General features: G+C 43.5%; 2 protein-coding genes across 13 annotated transcripts in view; both read right to left on the bottom strand.

Annotated features, from left to right (window-relative positions):
- The window catches only part of TMEM225B (transmembrane protein 225B), a 29,785-nt gene extending 25,880 nt beyond the window's left edge, over positions 1 to 3,905 (bottom strand). For 2 of the 5 annotated variants that reach the window (XR_014145196.1, XR_014145198.1), the window contains exons 1-2: positions 3,531 to 3,889; positions 3,111 to 3,272 (exon numbers count right to left, since the gene is read on the bottom strand). Coding sequence is in view for 1 of the 5 variants with exons in the window: in XM_081819377.1 (XP_081675503.1) it covers positions 3,111 to 3,186 (76 nt within the window). In the remaining 4 variants the exon portion in view is untranslated. Of the gene's footprint in view, positions 1 to 3,110; positions 3,273 to 3,530 lie in introns of all 5 variants that reach the window. The other 3 variants (XM_081819377.1, XM_081819378.1, XM_081819379.1) reach the window with 3 other exon arrangements.
- Positions 3,906 to 6,633: 2,728 nt separating this feature from the next.
- Positions 6,634 to 21,659, bottom strand: ZNF655 (zinc finger protein 655). 8 transcript variants are annotated; one of them, XM_081819358.1, is made up of 6 exons: positions 21,296 to 21,659; positions 19,929 to 20,091; positions 18,649 to 18,734; positions 18,118 to 18,244; positions 10,844 to 10,948; positions 6,634 to 7,880 (listed from the first exon to the last, which is right to left on the bottom strand). In XM_081819358.1, the coding sequence occupies exons 2-6, from the start codon at positions 20,062 to 20,064 to the stop codon at positions 7,828 to 7,830; spliced, it is 507 nt and encodes a 168-aa protein (XP_081675484.1). In that variant the 5' UTR covers positions 20,065 to 20,091; positions 21,296 to 21,659; the 3' UTR covers positions 6,634 to 7,827. The 8 variants fall into 8 exon arrangements, with proteins under 8 accessions (XP_081675484.1, XP_081675479.1, XP_081675480.1 ...); XM_081819353.1 differs by having other exon boundaries at positions 6,634 to 10,334; positions 21,296 to 21,653; XM_081819354.1 differs by having other exon boundaries at positions 6,634 to 10,334; positions 19,929 to 20,071; positions 21,296 to 21,653.
- Positions 21,660 to 22,303: the final 644 nt, after the last annotated feature.

The following is a 22,303-nucleotide window of genomic DNA, read 5'->3' as shown; positions in this document are numbered from 1 at the left end:
AGGCTCAGCAACATAGAAGGGAACACTAAGTTCAAGGAATAGGAAACAACAAACACACACAAAAACAAAAACTCCATGTGAGTGAAATGTATGCCCCATGTGGGCAGGAACCAGGAGATATAGCAGAAAAATAGAGTACAGCCAGACGGGGCACCTGGGTGGCTAAATCAGTCGAGTGTCCGACTCTCGATTTCGGCTCAGGTCATGATCTTGGGGTCCTGAGATTGAGCCCCACATCGGGCTCTTCGCTGAGCATGGAGTCTGCTTCGGATTCTCTCCCTCTGCCCCTGCCTCTGCTCACGCTTTCTAGTTCTCTCAAAAAAAAAAAAAAAAAAAAGAAAAAGAAAAATAGAGCAGAGCCAGATATGAAGAGGCATATATACCAAACCCAGGGCTTTGGACAGAGACTGACATGATCAAATTTGTTCCTAGGGAAATTCATTCTGGCAGCAGAATGGAGGATAGCCTAGAGTAGGGTACATGACCAATAGCATAGGGATGTGTCAACAACCCAAGAAAACTAGAATGGGTCTAAAATGAGGAAACGGCAATCACAGGCAACAGAATCAGGCCTCTCTGAAGAGAAACTGACAGATTTGGTGGCTGACTGAATACGGAGGGAAGGAGAATAGTACAGTACAAATCCAAGTTTTCTAGCTTGGGAAAATCAGTCACTAAAATTAACCAAGGCAGGGGCGCCTGGGTGGCTCAGTCGTTAAGTGTCTGCCTTCGGCTCAGGTCATGATTCCAGAGTCCTGGGATCGAGCCCCGCATCGGGCTCCCTGCTCTGCAGGGAAGCCTGCTTCTCCCACTCCTACTCCCCCTGCTTGTGTTTCCTATCTCGCTGTGTCTCTCTCTGTCAAATAAATAAATAAAATCTTTTAAAAAAATAAAATTAACCAAGACAGTCACTGGAAGGTAGGGAGGTGTGGGCCTGACAGAAAACAAGGAGCTCCGAGGTACACCCATGAACATCTAGTTTTCAGGACCCAGATGGCAGCAAGAGCAGCAGATAGCGGTTAAGAGAAGTCCTGGAAGGGGATAGGATCACCCACAGGAGTGAAAAAAAGAGGGTTAAGAACGGTCTTGGGGAAAAATTAATGTTTAAAAACAGATGGAGAAACAGGAGTGGGGAAGGCCCAGAGAAGGCAAGAGGAAGACCAGAAGAAAACGGTGCTTCCAAAACCAAAGAACAAGAGGTGCGAGGAAGAGTGATCACATCAACAAAAAATAGGAAGGGGTCAAAAAATTAAAGCTGAAAAAAATGTGTCCAGTGGCTTCATTAGCTAAGCCATTGGCAACTTGGATATCATCAGTTCTGATGGAGCAGAAGCAGTGCCCTGTGTTACAAAAGCAAGAGCAACTAGTGATTTTTTTTTAAGAGGTATGACAGTGAAGGGAACAAGGGCGATTGTACCCAATTTCCCCCTAATGCTCAATCAACCACCAAGTCCTCAGGTTTTCGTGTAAATGTCTCTTGCATCTGTTTGTTTCCTTCCTCACAGTCCAAGTCTGTTTCAGAAATTTCACCTAGGAGACTGCCCTGTGCAGGATGCTGGATGTGTAGTGTTTGGATAGGCAGAGAATATAGGGAACAGTAATGTATGAGAAAAAGGACACAAAGACACAACGGTGGAGAGTGCAGGGTCTTTGGCATTACTTTGTGCAGACACACCAGTCTTGCTGGTTTGTTTTGGGGCACACTAAGGAAAGACTTTCAAGGTGGGTTGAGGCCACACTACCAAGGACCCTGGATGCCAGGTTATGGAGTATGGGCTGAATGCAGTGGGCACTGTGAACCAACATGAGTAAGTGAGTGTTTTAGGAAGGTGAGTACAGGCACTTGGCCTTTTAGAAAGACTAGCAACTGGGAGCCTATGGTAAACATCTATATCCCCTCTCATTTAAAACTTGACTCCTTTCTGGGGCACCTGGGTGGCTTGGTCAGATAAGCGTCTGACTCTTGATTTCAGCTCAGGTCATGATCTCAGGGTCATGAGATCAAGCCCCATGCTGGGTTCCTCGCTGGGCAGGGAGCCTGCTTAGGATTCTCTCCCTCTCCCTCTGCCCCTCCACTGGCTCACTCGCTCTCTCTAAATAAATATAACAATAGTATTGTTGAAAGAAAGAAAGGCCAACTTGATTCCTTTCTTACTCTAAATTCTTTCAAGGCCAAACTTGTGACTTTCTAAGACTTCCTGGGCCAAAACCCAGTTCACAGGGATCTCCTCTTGTAAACTTCTACATAGTTTACTGTCCATAGCCTCTCACAGGTAACTATTCCAACTCAACTCTTAAGTTTGTGGGTGAGTAGGGGTTAGGTTTTCTTTCAACTTAGTCTCAACACCTCATACTAACAGCTCAATAAATACCTGTCAAGTTAAAAATTAGTCTGAAAACATAGTTTTTACACATAAATGTGTAAAAGAAAATCTCCCCAAATATAAGCCATCTCAGAGTCCATGATGTGGATTATCTAAGCCTTTGTCACCCAATTAAATAAGCCAAGTCCATTTTTTTAGGGGCCAGACATACATAATGGTGGGATGGCAGACTGAAACAAAAATGTTGATACTTAAGGAAAAAACGTTGATACTAATAGTTTAACCTCATTTTCCATCAGCAGGTGGCTGGCTGGCTTATCTACTGTACTTCACAGGCAAGGCACCAGCTTGGAGTTTATACCTGGGGTGGTAAATGTATCCTCCCTAAGGATGAAGGAGAGCTTGGGTAGGATGAGTGGAGGAGCCCGCTGTTTTCCTGGTACTTGAGGTATGGGACATTCTTGGCTGAGTTCATTCATTTATTTATTCACACATTTACTGAGCTTCTCCAAAGGCCAAGCAAGTTGGCAGGTGCTGGAATGACAGATCCTCCTAGACTTAGTGCTAGGATACTACTGTGCTGCAGGTCTGCTCCACACAGTCGAGAGGAAACGTTGGTTACAGGCTTTATTTACATGTAATAGAGCCTTGGGGCTAAAAAAAAAAAAAAAGTAGTTTTTCACCAGGACAATTCTAAGTGTAAAGTTAATCGTGTCCATCTGATCCGAGGCCGCGGCTGGAAGGACAAAGTTTAGACAAAGAAAGCCAGCTAGGTCAGCTCCTCACCCTTGCTCTTTCGGGGCTCCTGCTTGGAGGATGGGGACAGGGACTCCGGGGTTATCTGCTCAGGCAGCTTCTCCATGGGCTGGATCCAATCCCCAGTGCTGCTCCAAAGACAAGACCTCCTCTAAAATTTCTTCAGAGCGCGGCACAACGGACGGGCAGTCACTGCGGGAAAGGGAGGGAGAAGAGGGCAGATGTAGGGGAAACGGCAAGTGAAGCTTTTCCAGGAGAGGCTCCCACTTCACTGTCCCCGGGCTGGGTGGGCCCCGGCGCGGGGGCGCGGTCAGGCCTGCGGCCCCAACCCCACGCCACCGGCGTCCCCTCGGCCCGAGCCCCCCACCCCCCACCTCCGTCTCAGCCCGCGCTTCTCTCCCCCGCGGCAGGGCGGACCCGCAGCCCCCAGTCCGGGGCCCTGATACTCACTCGCGCAGCCGCTCCGCAGCGGCGGCGCCCTCGGTCCCCGGGCACGACTGGAAACTCGGGCTCCCCGGCGCGCACTTCCGGGTCCCGTCTAGGCAGCTCGGAGGTCTCCTCTCGATCGCGGGTTCTGCAGGGGCGGCTGGGGAGCTGGGCCCAGAACCGCGTTGGGATGGCGCCTCCTTTGGCGTTTGTCCTTACCCAAGGAGGCATTGAGGGAGGATGGGGCTAGATTTCTCTATTTGCCCTTCATCGCCCACGTGGACCTAGGATCTAAATTGGTTGTTCCCTTCTTTCTCACCCCCACTGTCCCCTGTGCACCTCATTTGCCGCCTCCCTTGACCCCTGCCGTTTTACCACCCATCCCCACCTCCCTCCTTGCAAACCACAAAGCGGGGATGACTCTGCTGGACCTGAATCCCTTATCTATGCCTACGGTCCAGCCTGTCCTCTCCCTAGGTTGCTTCAACCCGACTAGTGTTTCCGCTCCATTACTCCATTGCCTCCCAATTGTGCCTGAGTATGTAAGTAAGCAGGAGTAACATTGGTACCAATGGGCTAAAAGAGGAAGAAAAGCCTTAGAAATAGGGTCAAGATTTCAAACATTCTACTGTGCCTGGACGAGTTTGCCAGAGATAGCTTTGATATGTCGAAGCAGGAAAAATGTTAGGGAAATGAGTTGTTCGTGATTGGGGGGGGGGGGGTTTCCTGCTAAACTCAGAAACAGTTACCAGTTTTGGAGTAAACTGGCATTATCTCATTAATTTTCACGACAATCTCATTAAATTCATGCTTTTTCAAAATTTTAGGTGCCAAAAACTGCAGACTCAGTGAGCAAGGCAGCCTTTAGAACCCTGGCCAGTTCAAACCAGAGCCTGGAGTCAAACTGCACCTGGGGGGAGGACAAAGGTTAGACCAGGTGGAGATTTGTAATAGGATCAAGTGTGGGAAAGAAAAAGACAGATACTGTCATTATGCCCAAGTTGTAAATTTATAAACATGAATGGGATACAAATATGAGGTTAACTATTTTCTAAAAGTGAAGGGTGTGAATGGGATGCATCAGCAAAATGAAAAATTCCAGTATTTATTTTCTCATTGACTTGTACAGTACGCTGTTTGAAATTATCCTTCCAGTCTCAGATTAAACAGATTCATTCATGTGCCCATATTTTGAAGGGAGTGTCAGATGTGATGCCATAGGATACAAATGTTAGCAAGAAAAGACAGATGTCAAGGCTTGCTGACTCCAGTAAGGAGTGCCTATGGGGAGAGGCAGTTCCTACCACAGTCTAGGATTCCTGATGACCTCTCAATTCATATTTAAGTTCTCCAAAACCAGAATATCCCTCCCTGGACAATGCTAGTCTAGTCCTGCACTGCTAAATGCTTGCTCCTTAATTCCCTCTTTTTTAGATTTTATGCTAAACACTTACATTCTCACTGGTTTTTATATTGGTGTTTATGTTCGTAACTTTTTGGCACTTAAGATATAACCAGTACCTTTTACATTACCTCATTTAATTTTCATGCTATTATTAACCATCATATAGACAAGGAAACTAGAGAGGCTAACATGCCCAAAGTCACACAGCTAGTCAATAGCAAAGTTCAAACAGGTATGTCCAATTCCAGTCATTGCTGTGACAACTACTCTAATCTGTTTGTCTTCATCACTTAATATTGATAGTTTATGTTAACTGTGCCCACGGGCTGGCACTGAACATCATCACATCTGGCAACTGTACTACTGAATGAATGGATGAGGTCACATTTTCAGAGGTGGGAATTCCATTGTGCTTTGCCGTTATGACACCCGAGGGGCCTCCTTTCAACTTCGTTCTTAAACTTCCTCAGTTGCCCACATACTACTTCCTAGGGTAATGCATTCCTCCAGAGAGCTTCTTACCTTGAAGATGCCGAACTCTTTCATCTGAAGGCCTTCTGATATGCTCTTTTGCTTGAAATACTCTCCCTGCTCCTCTTCCAGTGGTCCCCATCTCTCCAGTCTACATCTATCCACGCTTTTGCTCGTCAAAAACCTAGCAATCAAACTTGATTTTCCCATTACCCACCTTGCTCCAATGCTGTAATTTAGTCAGAAGTGACAGGAAATCTAATACATGTCCATCAATCAGCAAGTTCCAGTTAGCAGGGAAAAAGCACATTCTGGGCATTGAGAAATGGAAATGTAAATCTAGTAATGGGAGCTGGGATAGCTTGACAAGAGTTAAGAATTTGGGAGCTCTGACCTGTGGCATGTCATTGTCAAAATCATCTAAGCCTGTTTCAGGGAGCAGGATCTCTGATTAGCTCCCAAAAGATACTGGGATATCTTCTCCTAGTACCCCAGACAGCTCTGGGAGCATTCAGATTAATTGCAAACTGGTAATAGTCAACCACTGAGGATGTAACAGGGAATGAAGAGCTATCAAAGAAAACTTCTCTGGGTTCTGGGATGTGTCTAATATCAACATCATGATGATGGAAAGCCTGGGAGTCAGGCCGGACTTGAGCCATTAACTTGCTGAGTGACCCTAACAGATTCTTCAACCTCTCTACACCTCAGTTCCTCTGTAAAACGGAGCTAGTTCCCTTGCAGAGGTGTGAGGATTAAGTTTGAATATGAACATACATATGCATGTAGGTAGGTGGATATTTGGTGTACCTCAACTATTAGATTTCTTCTCTTCCCTCCCCTTTAATCTTCAAGATTAAAACACTAAAAACACAAACTCACATTATATTGGACTGATTAAATATTGGAAGTTTAAAGAGACAATTGTCCTCCAGGATTATTTTGGTTTCTCATTTTTTAAAATGTGTTTTACTTATTAAAAAAAAAAAAACACCATTCTGCCTAGTCCTACTGAAACCTCAAACTATTTATGTGCCAACAACATCCCAATTGAATAATCCTTAAAACCCTAAACATTCAGACTTTGTTCCCCAAGTCTGTGGAAGAGCAAGCTTTATATCAGTGTGAAGGAGACTGATCCACTCCTGTTGTGAAGCAGGTTTCTGGAAGGAACTGAGTCGCAGCCAGGAAGGTGATTCCAAGATTTCCAAATGCTTCTGGCTGAGGCCTTTAGATATTTTTTGAAACAGATTCTGAGTATCAAACACACCTTTATTCAAGTGGAAGTACAAAAGCACATTCCTAAACCAAATGCATACATGTGATTTTTACATATTCTGCTATTTAGGGATTAATCTGTTTCATAATCACCAGAAGTGACCATTGGTCTCTGTACATAAGGGCATACACATTCATAAACAATGGAAAAAAAACATGCATTTTTCATTTGCTTTTACATTTAAATCAATTCATTTAGATCTCTACTTTGCCCTGATAAGATCCTATGCTTGCTGATGGCTAAGAGGCAAAATACGGTGGTAGAACTATCTTAGAGCTTAGCCATAAGAGGATTACAGAATAAGCAGTAAATTGTTATATATTTGTTGAGAATCCCTAGTGAATATTATAACATCTGAACTACGAAGGCCTCACTTGCTGGAATGACAATAAGAATTTTAAGTTAACACCTGTCTTATTCACAAAATATTATGAAACTTAAGATGGAAAAATATAATAAAATGCTTTGACAACATCTAAAGAATCATGAATTCTTGGCTAGGTGTTTACAGTGACCCTGAACTCTGGACATCCTGACATCTGTGATCACTTTTATCAATCAAAAAACCAAGTTCTTTTATATGGCCTGTAGACTCTTGTAAAATACAGAAAATGCGATGACGAATAAACAATTATACACAAAGCCCCCACACTTCAAATACTGTCCTGGATTGATGGGAGAGGGGGGGCAAAAATCCAAACAGATAAAGAAGCAATCGTAGTAGTTAAAATTTTACCAGGAAGACCTGCCACTCTCTTAAAATACTCTCTCCAGAGAGATTACAGAAGAACAGCAGTATCTTTTTTGAAAAGCTGCATTCCCTTATGAAGTTCTCTGACTTTTCTGTGTATGTTCTTTATATTTTGCCCTATCAAAAGCAGACCTGAGCATTTTGCTGTCCTTCAACAGGAAGTATATAAAATAATTCTAAACTCTGACATGCAGAACAGGCGCTGAATGAATGTAGCTAGACCATCAGGAGTCTTGTTGGCTCCCTGACGTCCTTATCTCTTTTAGAGGGCTGTGGGATGCAGACAAGACAGCTATTGGGTGGGGTGTCATTTGAAAATGTTTAGCTGCCTGCCACAAACGCAGTAGAGATGGAATCCTTCAAACTCATGGATGGACAGGATGTGGAAATCCAATTCTTTTTAAAGGTAGATGCTTCACTTTAGGAAAGAAGACACCAGAACACGAACATCAAGTAGGGATGGCAAACCTGCTGGTGAGAAGCTTAAAACTAGAAAACCATCATTTGAAGGTACTAAGAAAATGGAGAAATTAACAGGAATCCAAGTGTTGTGGCTGGAAAGCAACAGGAAAGTAGGATGCTCAGAAAACAGCAGACCTAAGAGTCTGTTTTGGAGAGAACTTGGGCTGAGAACAGCAGAAAAATCTAAATGAGCTACTTTCCAGAAGTTAATTATGTTTTTACATGGGTGTATTAACAATATCTTAGAGAAGCTGTAACAGGAACCAAATTTCAGGAAAAATAAAAATGTTCATAGGCCATATTTTAAAAAATAGTTTAAATGAGCTCCATAAATAAAGTTTATATACCTACCTACACCACCTATTAAATAAAAGAATACCATGAGGAAACAGCATTGCATTCACCAAGTCACTCCTCAGACTATCTTCTTCTGCAATGAAAAAATCAGGGCTAACAATTTTATATAAAAATTTCTCTCCAGTATTTTGATGTTGAGTAAAGCCTGAAATGTAGAGGTACATTTTTTCCATTTGCATTGTATCAGATTCTGGTCTGGTGTGGAGATTCTAATGATGAAAAAGACTTGAACTCCCACTGAAAGATTTGTCACCTTTGCTACACTTGAATGGCTTCTCCTGGGCACGGATTCTTTGACGTTGAAAAAGGGGTGGAATATGACTGAATCCTCCCATGCGTATACATGCTTATTACATTCATAGGCTTTCTGCATGGAATGAATTTGATGCTGAACAAGGTAGTTTCTTTGACTGAAGGCTATTTCACATTTATTACAGTGATGGAATTTTATTCCAGTAAGAATTCTCCAATGGTGACTAAGGTATGAAAATAGCATGAAGCATTTACCACATTCAATGTATTCATAGATTTTCTCATTGGTATGGGTTCGCAGATGTCGATGAAGTTTAACACTGACAAATAGTTTTCCTACATTCATCACATTCAGAGAGTTTCTCTCTGGTGTAGATTCTCTGATGCTGAATAAGGTTGAGCTATGACTGAAGGCTTCACCACCTTCAGTACATATATAATTTCTCCCTGGTGTGAACTCTCAGATGTTGAATGAGGTCTGAATTTGACTAAATGTCTCCCCACGTTCGTCACATTCATAAGGTTTCTCTTTGGTATGAATTCTTTGATGTTGACCAAGGTGTGCTGTCTGACTGAGGTTCTTTTCCCATGCATCACAATCAAAGGCTTTTTCTCTGGTGAGGACTTCTTGCTGAAGAACAAGATCTGAGCTATGATTGAAACTTTCCTCATAATCATTACACTCATAGGACTTCTCTTTCCCATGAATTTTGTGATGCTGAATAAGGCATGAAGTTTGACCAAAAGCTTTTCCACACTCATTACATTCATGTGGTTTCTCTCCTGTGTGAATTCTTTGATGCTGAATAAGATGGGAATTCAATCTGAAGTCCTTTCCACATTCATTACACGTATAGGGCTTTTCTCTGAGATGAATTCCTTGATGTTTCATAAAGGTCAACCCACAATCATTGTATTCATAGGCTTTCTCTTCACAGTGGACTTTCTGATGTTCGGCAAGGTGTGAGGTATGATGGAAGTCACTGCCACATACAGTACACTTACAGGGCATCTCTCTGTGAATCTTCTGATGTTGAGTAAGATGTACACTGCGACTGAAAACCCTTTCACAATTACTACATTTATAAGACTTTGCTCTAGTGTGAATCCTCTTATGTGGAGTTATGTCTGAGCTCTGACTACAGGATTTATCAGATGCTTCACAGGATTTATCAGATGCTTCACATTTATAGGGTTTTTCTCTACTGTGTATTCTTTTATGTCGACTAAGACTTGAACTCTGACTGAAAGATTTTTCACATTCTTTACATTTGTAGGGTTTCTCTCTAGTATGAATTCTCTGATGTCTAGAAAGGGCAGAGCTCTGATGGAAGACTTTCTCACATGCATCACATTTATAGGATTTCTCTGTGGCAGGAATGCTGTCACATTTACTAAGGTGGGAGAGATCCATTAAGCTTTCCTTATATTCACTACTCTGAACATCCTGTATGAGATTTATTTGTTCTTGTTTACCAGCAGCTGAATTCTGGTTCACACCCATGTCATACTTATCAGTATCATCAATATTCTGTATTCTAAGAACTCTCTGATCTGTATCAAGGGTAGAGTCCGGACTGAAGCTTTTTTCAGGTTCATTACATTCACTGTCACTGGTGAAGGCTTTCTTGCTGATTGTTATCTGCCTAAACTCTCTCTCCAGGAAGAGAAATTTCCTTAGGATTTCCTGAAGCCTTTCTAATCTGTCCTCAGGTTTAGACACTTCTCTAGTCCCAGGAACTTGGGCAATATCCTTTTTGAGTCTTCCTACTCTCACTTTGTATGAATGTACTTCTTCCAAAATTTCCTGCTTAGGAATCAACAGCTTGTTCTCTTCTCTTGTCTCTCCATCTGATTCAATATATAAATAGAAAATGCAAATGTAATCTGTACCCTGTGCTTAGGGGGAAAAAAAAAACCTCAGAGAGGAGAAAACTAATCTAGAATCTACTAAAATGAGAGTTTATTTACTCTGAAGCACAGGCACAAAATCTCAACAGCAGATACAAGGGCATGAATAGGAGCAGTGAGGTAATATACAAATGGTTCAGGGTGTGGTAGAAACAGAGGACGTTTTTGGCAAAGAAGATAACCAATTAAGGTGTTTCAAAGCAGGTAATAGGGAAGTAGTTCAAAAGAATTATAGATAAGCAACTTGAACAGGGACCCAGTACAACTTGTGGATAAGGGATAAAGTAAATGCAAAGAATTCATCAAAACTGAAGGGAAAAGGAAGGAGCTCGCCATCTAGTATATAGACCGAGCTCTTCATTCTGACTGCCAAAGCAGCTACAATTTGGCTCAACAACTTGACTCTTACTTCCCTACTAATTCCATCTGATTGATTCTACCTTACTCACCTGAGCAGTCATCTCTTAAGACTTCTCTATTCTTAGTTTCCAGATCAAAGACCTGTAGATCTTGTTCCCGCTGGGAGATCCCATCAGGCTTGGAAATTGGAAATCCTGCTCACAGAGAAGGAAATGGGATGTGGAGATTTATCCCCAGACACTACACAAAGACACTTTTTCTCTTAACTAACAGTTAATGGAGAGAGAAAGTAAATTCTTAGAAGACATTAGGGAAGGCCTGGAGAGTAAGAAGGGCAAAGATCTTCTACAGGGAGCTCCTACTTGTGCTCCAGGAAGAGGTGTGTTACGGGGCAAGTTGATGACTTTGGGAGAAGTATTCATTTAAACATTACTCAGACAAGGGAATTGGTGCATGAGTGTGTACCTGTCTTCACAGAAGTGATCATTTTCACTCTTCAGCTGTTGCCTATAGATCAATCTTTGTATTCGACCTGGTCTACAAGTACTAGACCAGGTCAAAAGGGAAGTCATCAAAATATAACTTCGCTGGCCTGGAGGAAGGTGAATACTCAAGCACCTGTTGTGTGGTGAGCTAAACTGCAGCAACAGAATCAGTGAGGACTGATTTTCCAAGAACCAATCTCAAGAAACTTCACCAATCTCAATTCGCTTCAGTGAACATGAGGAAACAAAAAATAACACATTCTTACCCATTAGGAGCTTACACTCTTGTTTATTCAACAAACATCTACGGGGTGCCTCCCATATGGAAACTATGTAGAGACAGATATAAACAACTAACTATAATACGATAGAGAGAGCCAAGTTCAATGAAAGTGCACCTTCACATAAAAATGGTCTTTCTTGGCTTACATAATGGACTGCTAGAATCTAATCTCTTTTAAAGCAAAAGCAAGAAGCAGTCTGATCCTGAGGGGGGCAGAACTATTATAGTATCAAAGGGGAAGTTTTTATACGTCTTCAGACCAGAAATCTTCTAGTAGCACACATACAAGGGCTAGCTCAAGCCCGTCAACTCCAAAAGCCTTTTCCTCCACTTACTGAATGTCTACACAATTTATTATTTGTTCCTCTTATCCTGACATGTCACTATATAATGGAGTTTATAGATTTTTATTTAACTGGCTTCAGGAATTATCATCCCTACTTCATTTATAAACTCTTACTAGCAGGGACCATGTATCTTATATCTTGTACTTCTTTTGATTTATTTACTTAAGAGCTACTTAATGAGTGCCAATTTTGTGTCCTAGCATCAACATATAACACATAACCAGTTTATTAAAAGGCACTAGGCCTGTAAAATATGACAAACCAACAGCTGTCCTCTTGGGATTCCATGTGAGAACCTATGAACAGGAAGATACAGAACAGATAAAAGAAAGGCATTTACTGTGTTCCTGAATTCCTGCTGGGCATTAATAGTCTATTCCCCTCCTTTGGACGCTTTAGTTGAGGTCCTCCATGTCAAATGAAATAGTTTTCAAGTTTAAAAAAAAAAAGCATGGCATGAAGCAGCAAATATTCTGCTCAGAATTCTGATAACAGAATCTGTAACTTTTAGCTCAGATATCAAAGTGTTTCTAAGTATTTGATAACTGAAGCAAATGTTGCTTATTTATTCTATATCTATACCCACATCACCTATACACAACAAAAAAGACCGTCTCCATGTGGAAAGAAGGGTTTGACTTTAGATTGTGTTTAAGTTAATGCAGTCAGGAATAAGAGAAAATGTCTAGTAGGCAGTTAGAGATAAAATACTACAGTTCTGGGGGCACCTGGGTGGCTCAGTCGGTTAAGCGTCTGCCTTCGTCTCAGGTCATGATCCCGGGGTCCTGGGATCGAGTCCTACATCAGACTCCTTGCTCAGTGGGGAGGCTGCTTCTCCCTCTGCCCACCATTCCCCCTGCTTGTGCTCTCTTTGACAAATAAATCTTTAAAAAAAAAAAAAAAGACTAGTTTTGATGAGAGAACAGGGTTCAAAATACAGATTTAAAAGTCATCTATATCATCAATACCATTAAAATATTAAGCTAAGGTTTACTGCACATTTGGTAGGTGCAAAGTACCACACCAAGAACTTTAAAAATTTTCACTAATTTAATACTCATCATAACTTTATGAAGTAGAAACTACCGCTGTACCCATTTTACAAATAAGAAAACTAAGACTGACAGTTTAAATAACTCGCCCAAGTTCACAATAACTAGCAAAGCCAGGGCTCAAACCCAGTCTTTCAGAACCTGGCTTTCACATAATCTGCTAGTAAAAAATAATGATTGTGTTGAAATCTGTCCCTTCCTCCAACATATGTACAGAAAGACAACAGCAGATCAACATACCGACAATGGAGTAAAAGGTGACAATAAATAAAAAAGAACAGAGAGGGGCGCCTGGGTGGCTCCGTTGGTTAAGCGTCTGCCTTCGGGTCAGGTCATGATCCTGGAGTCCTGAGATTGAGCCCCACCTCGGATTCCCTGCTCAGTGGGGAGTCTGTTTCTCCCTCTGTTCCCCCCCCCCACCAACTCCGCTCGTGTTCTCTCTCAAAAAAAAAAAAGAACAGAGAAATAGTGATTATAGAGTAATACATGGATAGCCAGGATCCAACATATTTGGAGTCATGGATGTTCTAGTTAAAAGCAAACTAAAAGATCACTTAAGTGTCAAAGAAATGAAAGTCTCTTTAAAATAAAAATCCAAACTCTTTCACTGTGTTGGGCTCCATGCTGAGTGTGGAGCCTACTTAAAAAATTTAAAAAAAAATTTTTTTTTTAAATCTGATCTATAGCTCTTATCACCTGCAGTCCTTTCCAAAAAAGCATTTAAGTAACTACCATGAGCCAGGTACTTACACTCACAACATAATTTAATCTAATTTAATCCTTGGCATAAACCCAGAAAGGTAGACATTATTTTTCATGTTTTATAGTTGAAGAAAATAAGTATCAGTTTAAATAATCTGCTCAGTGTAGACAGTTGGTAAGATGAACCCAAGTCTGATTCCACAGTTTATATTCTTTCTAGTCTAACATTCTAAGGGTCACAGGAAGCATTAAGGCAGGTTCTCTTGCCATTGGCCTGAATGCCTTTTTCCTAAATTTTATTATTTTTTTATTTTTTATTTTTTCTTAAAGATTTTATTTATTTATTTGACAGAGACAGAGATAGCGAGAGCAGAAACACAAGCAGGGGGAGTGGGAGAGAAAGAAACAGGCCTCCCGCCGGGCAGGGAGCCCGATGTGGGACTCGATCCCAGGACCCTGGGATCATGACCTGAGTCAAAGGCAGACACTTAACGACTGAGCCACCCAGGAGCCCCTTTCCTAAATTTTAAAGTCAGAACTCTATGCTTTCAAAATATGCATTTGCAATTAATTTTTCCTATCTAAAATTATTTAATCTTTTATTAAAACCTTTTATTTTATTATTTTTTTAAAGATTTTATTTATTTGACAGAGAGAGATAACAAGAGCAGGAACACAAGCAGGGGGAATGAAAGAGGGAGAAGCAGGCTTCCTGCTGAGCAGGGAGCCCAACACGGGGCCTGATTCCAGGACCCTGGGATCATGACCTGAGCCGAAGGCAGATGCTTAACAACTGAGCCACCCAGGCGCCCCAAAACCTTTTAATTTTTTAAATTTAAACCTTGACAGTTCTCCAATTAGCTTTATTTTTAACTTAATCTGGTCTTTAAAAATAACATTTAAAATTCACCTCATTATTTGTTTTTTTGCTTATACCAGTTATGCTAAGATTTTAGCCACCTGGAAGCTTTATGCCCTTCTTCTTCGTCCTTAATAGACAAAAGAAAGCTCTCCTTAGTAATACTGTTCTTATGTAGATACCTATTTTTTTTTATTTATTTATTTGAGAGAGATAGTGAGAGAGAGCAGAGCAGGAGGGAGGGGCAGAGAGAGAAGCAGGCTTCCTACTGAGCAGGGAGCATGACACAGGGCTCGATCCTATGACCCTGGGATCATGACCTGAGCCAAAAACAGCTGTTTAACCGACTGAGCCACCCAGGCGCCCCTAGATACCTATTTTAATGGACTGTATTCCTACACAATTTTATTTCTTCTTGAATGCATGTTCTTTCTGCTCCCAAACTGTACAACCTAATGCCCATCTGTCCAATTTTTCATGGCTTTTTCTGATTGTCATCAGAGTATAAAGCCGTAAGAATATAAAACAACCACATGTGAGGTCCCTGGGTGGCACAGTTGGTTGAGCATCTGACTCAGTTTTGTCTCAGATTGTGATCTCAGGGTGGTGACCTTAGGGTCGTGAGATCAAGCCCCATGTCGGGCTCTGCACTCAGCACGGAGGCCGCTTGGGACCTTCTCTCCCTCTGCTCCTCCCCACCACTCTCTCTCTCTAAAGAATTAGATGGATAAATCTTTAAAAAACAAAAGCTCAAAACACCATATGTGGTTGGACTAATTGTCCTAAGGGGCAAAACAATGAAAAAGAACATGAGCTTCAGATTCAGATCTGAGCCCTATGCCTAGTTCTGACCCTGAGTGGATCACTTAACTTTTGAGCCTGTTTCCTCAGGTATAAAATAAAATAACATTTGCTCACAGGGTTATGGCAAGTACTAAATGAGATATGTATAGTACCTCGTAACACACTGGCTCCTCAATAAATAGTAAATAGCCATGGTAGTAAAAGACATTCTATACAAAATAATTTTTGTCCTCATGACATCAATTTCAAAAACCAAAGGGTATGTGCCAAACATTTCCTGATTTATCAACTTACTTAACAACCAGAATTCTGATAGGCATGTTTCTAATGATGTCATCTAATAGGGCACCTGCCACACTGACCCTGTATGAAATGCAATCCAGACCACTTTCCTGGTCTTAATCTCCGGCACTAAGTCACAGATAACTTCCCGTTGGGTATGACCCTCAAGCCAGTAATTCACTCGCTGTCAACAGAACATGCTTCTTTTTAGATATGTTAATGAAAAATATGACTTTTTACTTACTTTTTTATTCTTTTATTCAGCTGTTCATACTCTGTATGTTTACTACTATATAGTAAAAGCACTTACCCAAAGGAACAAAGTTTTGATGTCTGTGACAACTGAGCTACTCCCGTGGGGAAAAGATGTGAACTTGACAGTGGGGCTGCTAAGTCCATATTTTACAACACCAAACATTAAGCTAATTAGGTGTATAAACTTACATTTCAGGTGGAGTCTGCTGAGCCCACAAATATGAGAATGATTTCCTGAGAACTGTAAAAAATAATGAACTAAAAATGCTGCTGACGTGGTCACAAAAGCAAGGTGAACAGAAGGGTCTGTTGTATGCATTTGTAGCCAGTATGTGTGCGTGTGCATGAGTGTCCTGTACTTGTGCAGAGATGACACAGGAAATGGGATAAAATTCAGTCTAATGGCACGCTGTGCTATTAGGCTGACTCAAGTGCTAAGAAGTTTGTTTACTCCAAAAAGTAGACAGATTAACTGTTGGAAATTATGTAATTATTAGATAAAATTAACAGCAGTTTACAATTACATCACTTTACAGTTTACAAAGTTGTTAAATATACATTCAATTTGATACCCTGAAATAAAGAAATTCAACTCTTGCCCTCCCATTTCCCATCCATCAAGGACAGAGCTAAGGAACACTTGATCAGGAAAAGTCATTTAAATGCATCAATCTGTATAGTACCACAAAGAATAAAGGGGACAAAGTCAGGGCCTTGGAGGGGGCCATGCGGACTTAAAGGAGAAGACTAGAGTGTTAAACATGAGGAAAGCCCAGGGGTCACAGAAAAGTCAGACAACAGAAGGGGCTGGTCATATTCACTAGAGAAAAGAGAGGTGCACAGCATATGTTCCACATTCTAAAATAACATGAAAAGATCATAATGAGGAGCTGGAGTTGAACTTTGTGGTTTCTCAGAACACAAGTAGATGACCACCAACCGTGGCTTATGAATGAACTCAGAACTCAGGTTCAAAATTCATCCGGCTGCAATGGAGGGCCTCCTTGGCCCTTCCGAAATTTAACAAAGGTCATCTGAGGAGCTGCAATTTTACACAGTGGTGGCATCCTGAGAGCATCAATCAAGTGTAATATCTTACAATCGTGGAAAAGGAGTTTCCGAGCGGGGACGAGCAATATCGATGGGAAGCCGATACTTGGGCCATCTCTTGGAGATTCCTGCTGAAAGAACTGCAAGTGTTTCTCCAGAGAAAGCACTTGCCTGGGTATGACTCAGGGCCGGGCAGGAATTCACACTATGAATCCGGGTGGTAGGAAGGCGGAGAAGTATGCCTACAAAGATCAAAGAGCCAGGAATGGGAAACACACTAAAAACCTTCCCAGTGGGCAGGCTGCCTCCCCACAGGTAAAAAGCCTTCTTTAATCCTGAGCATAATCAAGGAGACAAAGGAACACCCTGGATGCCACCAGCATAGGCAAAGCCAAAAAAAAAAAAAAAGAGAGAGGAAAAAAAAAGCATGATTAAATACATACATACAAAAGATTAAAAACAAACAAACAAAAAAAAGCAGAAGTAGAGACTGGCAAAAAAAAGAGGAAAAGGAGCAATGCTCACATCAAGGGGGCTGCCAACAGCCCCGTTGATGCTGCTCTAGAGCACTACCGGGTGCCTAATCCCGGCAGCCCGCTGTACCACCCAAACAACAAAGGAGAGACTCGGTTTAAAGCTGAAACTTCTGCTGCTCTGGGTGAGGTTACTTAGGACTACCATCTGGATGACTCACTGAAATAGACTTGCAGTGAGTCATGTCTTTAAATGAAGTCTCTCGAACTCTGCCTCTTGGAGATGAATTTAGGAATGTTAAGAGGTGAGGGATCATTCAACAAGGATTTCAGCCTATCTTTAAAAAAAGGATTTCTTCTTCCAAGAAAAATGGAAAACTTTCAGATACAGGGGCACTGAATTACCAGGAAGGAACTGTCTGGTTGTGGATTGGGAGGCTCTAAAGTCCCTCTCATAAAAAAGGAAAAGATAGAGAAGGTGAGAACTTAGGCAAAGCACAAGCAAGTTTCCCTTTTCTAACAGGAAACAGATGCCCCACGAAAGCAGGAATCGTTAATTAAAGATAAGGAGTAAAATGTCTCCTCTTGAACTCACCCTCCCCCCCAAGAAAACCCACTCCCAGAGGAAATGACCTTGAAGATGGAGGATTCAGAGGTTCTAAGACCTGGAATCTGAACCAATCTCTACTTTCTCAGAGACCTCGCACCTCCTCAGAAACAAGGAAGTAAAGAAATCCTAATAGGTAAACTGAATAATAAGAAAGTCCTTACCCAGTGAGACCACGTTCCCATAATTCTCTAACATCACTTCTCTGTAGAGATCCCTCTGAACAGGGTCCAGGCATCCCCATTCCTCTCGAGTAAGGTGCACAGCCACATCCTCGAATGTCACAAACTCCTGAAATAACACAGCCTGGCTGCTCTGGGGAATGAGGCCACTATAGCATCGTGGCCAGAAAAAAGGAGATGACACAGAGAGGGTGTCGAGGGTGTCCAGTGTGTAGCAAAGCTGGGGAGGAGGGAAAACAGACTAGAAACTAGGGAATAAGTTCCATAACCTTTAACATCTAATAAACGCCCATCACAGCACCAGGGATAAAGAAGGAACAGTGTTTACTGGTGGAGGTGGGGAAATGGGAAGGTGGTTTCTGTGAAGTCCAGGTCTCTGAAGAGGATCAATTCCCAAACTGGGGTCTGCTATTGAAAAAAATTCGCAGCAGGGTTTACGGATGGGATGAGGGAAGGGCCACACTCGATCAGTAGCAACAGTCCCTGAGGAAAAAAGAGGGTTCCTCAGCTCACCTGGTACCTGGCTGTCAGGAGCGTAGCTGCCTGGTCTCCTGGGCTTCCCTCATGGGGAAGAGCAGGCACCTGGGGAACAGGTGGAGCTGAGGGAGGAGAGAGGAGCCAAGAGTGAGAGCAACCCTTCCCCAGGGCTCCCTGACAGAAGAGGGAGTCAGTGGGACCCTTCTTCACATCAACATTCTAGTAAAACCAATGAACGTTTATCAGGTACTGAGTGCATCTACTCTGCTCCTTCTCAGCATCAGCATGCCCTCTTTACCCATGTTTAGACCCGTGATTCAGGATTTTCTTATAAAATCTCGTATTTCACTTTATTCTCATGACAGGACATTCCTCTAACAGGAGGGTAAGCACTACACCTGTTTTGCAGATGGGCAAAGCAAAGCATAAAGACTTGCAGTGACTTGTCCAGGGCAATGACTATTTAGTTGACTTCTGATGCTTTCCCAGACACTGTTCTGTAAATTTCAGTAAGCCTTCATGTGAAAGGGCACTGTCTCTGCAACCATTGTGTAAGGCTCCCAAGAATAAGGAATGGTCATCTGTTTCCTCACAACCTTTTCCACACTCCCACAACACCCCACAGCACTCTACACAGCATGGCACTCAACTGGTGTTGCTGACACATAAGTTATTTCAGGCACTGCAGTTGGCCACAGCAACTTAAAACAAGGTTCTTACAAAACAAAAAAAGTACGAGACATGTCAACCTATCTATACGATACATAAAGATGTTACTGCTGAGTCAATATGTGATATGTATACGCTCGTACAGGCGTTGTGCTCGACCAAGGAATTAAATGGTTGCTTTTTTGGCCAAAATTAGATTAGTCACAAACACTGCAGCTGCAACAGAACGGCAGGTGGCAGAGCTCGCAAAGTCATCAAGGAGGGAAGACACTAAGTGAAGGGAACAGGGGGAGAGAAGGGCCCTAAATCTAAGAGGAAGTAAGAGCGAGGCAAGGATTGTGAGATGCAGCAAAAGCAGCGTATCTTAGAAATTGTTCTGGATGTGAAACCAGGATAAAGTGAAGGTTGTATGAATGAAAAGAAGCCAAAGCAGAGTGAATGACCACCACTCTGCCTATTAAAGAAAGATGGGCTGTCCTTAACAGAAGAGCCCAAGGCCAGGACTGAACTGAGTCACATCTGACCCTCCCTTCCAGACCTCCCCTAGGGGCCATCTTCTTATTGAAGTTCCCGGCCTCTCTCATACCAGGCCCAGGAGCCCCACTGCACCCCCGTTCTCTTGGATTTAAGTGCTCTCTTGGCCTTACCCCCACTGAGCTCCTGTTCCATGTCGGTGTCCTGCACGAACGGAGGCTCTGGGGACAGACCCTCAGACAGGCTCTCCAAAGACTGAAACTGGACAGCTGGTGATCCTGCTGCTTCCTGGGCGGATAGTTCCTCCATCCCTGTTCTGGAGGACAAGGACCATCACTGCCGGGTGAGATTGCGAGAATTTATTGCACTAAGTTAAGCCAGCCCATTATTTTACATCCTCAGGACTTAGCAAAGTATCTTACATACTGCAGGTACTCGATAAAAACAGCTAATAATAACCAACCACCTTAATAAAACAACAGAAAGAAAAATGGAAATTATTCAGTTTCAAATATTTAAGAACCAAATCATATGGTCCAAGTGTGCAGCTTTAAACTCCACTAATTCAGAATTTGTGGTATTTCAAGAAAAACAAAAATCAAGAAAGCACAACTTAAAGATTTCTGAGGAAAGTTTAAAATATTTCAAATGTATAGGGGCGCCTGGGGGGCTGAGTCGTTAAGCGTCTGCCTTCGGCTCAGGTCATGGTCCCAGGGTCCTGGGATCGAGCCCCGCAACGGGCTCCCTGCTTGGCAGGAAGCCTGCTTCTCCCTCTCCCACTCCCCCTGCTTGTGTTCCCTCTCTCGCTGTGTCTCTCTCTGTCAAATAAATAAATAAATAGAATCTTAAAAAAAAATATTTGAAATGTACAGACTTCTTTCAAGGGTCAAGTTTGTACCCAGAGAAACATGCTAGTTATGATTACCTTTTTTTTTTTTTTTTAAGGCCGGCTCCCGAGGAATTACTTGGCAAACACTCTGCCCACTTTGAATTCCTAAATAGGCTTGCCTAATGACAAAATTCCCACCTGGTGGGGGGAGAGGGTGGGGGTCAGACCCTTCACCAACGCAGACGAGGTGGGCAGGCCGCTTCCCACGGCCCTGACAGTGATCCAGGGAGGAGCTGAGACTCAAACAGGTTTGGCTCGTGTCCTTCAAACCCAAGGACGCCACAGGGCTCCGTCCCGTTTCCACAACCCCAGAAACGGCCCTGGCGCCCTGCCCTCGGAAGGCCTCGCCCGGCGCTGCCCTCCTCCCACTTCCCTGTTAGGTGAACACGCGCTCCCCGAAGAGCAAGGCGGGCCACAGAGACCCAGCTCGCACCAGGGCACGGTCACCGGGCCCCGGCGGCGAGGCCCTCAGTCCGCCGGGCGTCAGGGTGAACCCTGACTGAGGAGAAACAGGCCCTCGCACCCCGGCCCCTGAGCGCTCCTGGGGACGAAATCGCCGTCGGCCGGAACCGGGCGCCTCCCCCTCCTTCCCGGGAGCCTAAACTAACGGCGACGCCCACCGCGACCCCAGAACGGCTGCCAGGCACTCACCCGAGTGGAGGAGCAAGCCAAGCGGCCGTCCCGTCGCGGACACCCTCGCTCTAGGAGCAGCCCCAGGCTTTCCGGGGTCGCTCTAGCCCGCTCGGAGGCCGGCGCTTCTCAGTGGCACTTCCGGAGGCGGAGTCCGACGGCCGTGGGCAAAAGGCAGGCCCCGGATGAAGGCCCCGTACCGCGAGGGTCTTGTGCTTGTTTTTTTTTTTTTCCGTGTACTTCTCTGGGTCTGACCTCCCTCGGTGTTGACCCCTCTGGCACCCTCTGTAGCCAGTATACCAGTAATGACCGCGACAGCCCCGGATTTGGGAAAGCGGCCCCGCTGGCCCTTCCGTGGTTCCAGCCAACCCTCGAACCCCCGCTGCGTGGTGGCCAGCCCACGTGGTGCGTGTCGGGGTGAGGAGGCGTGGCGGACCTCATGGTCCCACTTCCTTAAGTCAGCGGGGGGCGGGGAACAGCACAGGGGTGCAAAGTACACTGTTTTTTTAAGATTTATTTATTTTAGGGCGCATGGGTGGCTCGGTCGGTTGGGCATCTGCCTTCGGCTCAGGTCATGATCCCAGCATTCTGGGATCGAGTCCCGCATCGGGCTCCCTGCTCTGTGGGGAGCCTGCTTCTCCCTCTCCTCCCCATTTGTGCTCTCTCTCACTATCTCTGTCTCTCTCTCTCAAATAAATAAAATCTAAAAAAAAAAAATTTTTTTTTTAAATAAAAAAAGATTTATTTATTTTAGCGAGAGAGATGGGGGGCGTAGGGGCAGAGGGGGAGAGAGAGAATCTAAAGCAGGCTCTGCACTGAGCAGAGTCTCCTGCTGTGGGGCTCGATCCCATGACCCTGACATCAGACCTGAGTTGAAACCAAGAGCCCCTCCCTTAACTGTGCCACCCCAGGCACCCCCAAAACACATTGATTAAAGGGAGGGTGGAAGGCGTTTGGGTGGTAGGAGGACCATAGAAAATCGTGGGATTAGAAACTATTAATGTTTTGGAGGAAGGGACAGGGCATTGA

The sequence above is a fragment of the Leptonychotes weddellii genome, chromosome 5 (assembly GCF_054177405.1).
Source record: "Leptonychotes weddellii isolate Sample4059 chromosome 5, ASM5417740v2, whole genome shotgun sequence".
Lineage (NCBI taxonomy): Eukaryota > Metazoa > Chordata > Mammalia > Carnivora > Phocidae > Leptonychotes > Leptonychotes weddellii.
The sequence above is the reverse complement of the archived record's forward strand: the minus strand, read 5'-3'. Positions and strand labels throughout refer to the sequence as shown.

Excerpts from the sequence above, each read along its gene's own strand:
- ZNF655 (XM_081819353.1), bottom strand. The coding sequence starts at position 20,064 with ATGGAGGAACTATCCGCCCAGGAAGCAGCAGGATCACCAGCTGTCCAG. Across the intron at positions 18,245-18,648 it reads TCCTGACAGCCAGGTACCAG|GAGTTTGTGACATTCGAGGA; the intron begins GTGAGCTGAGGA and ends GTGTTATTTCAG. Across the intron at positions 10,335-10,843 it reads CTTAAGAGATGACTGCTCAG|ATGGAGAGACAAGAGAAGAG; the intron begins GTGAGTAAGGTA and ends ATATTGAATCAG.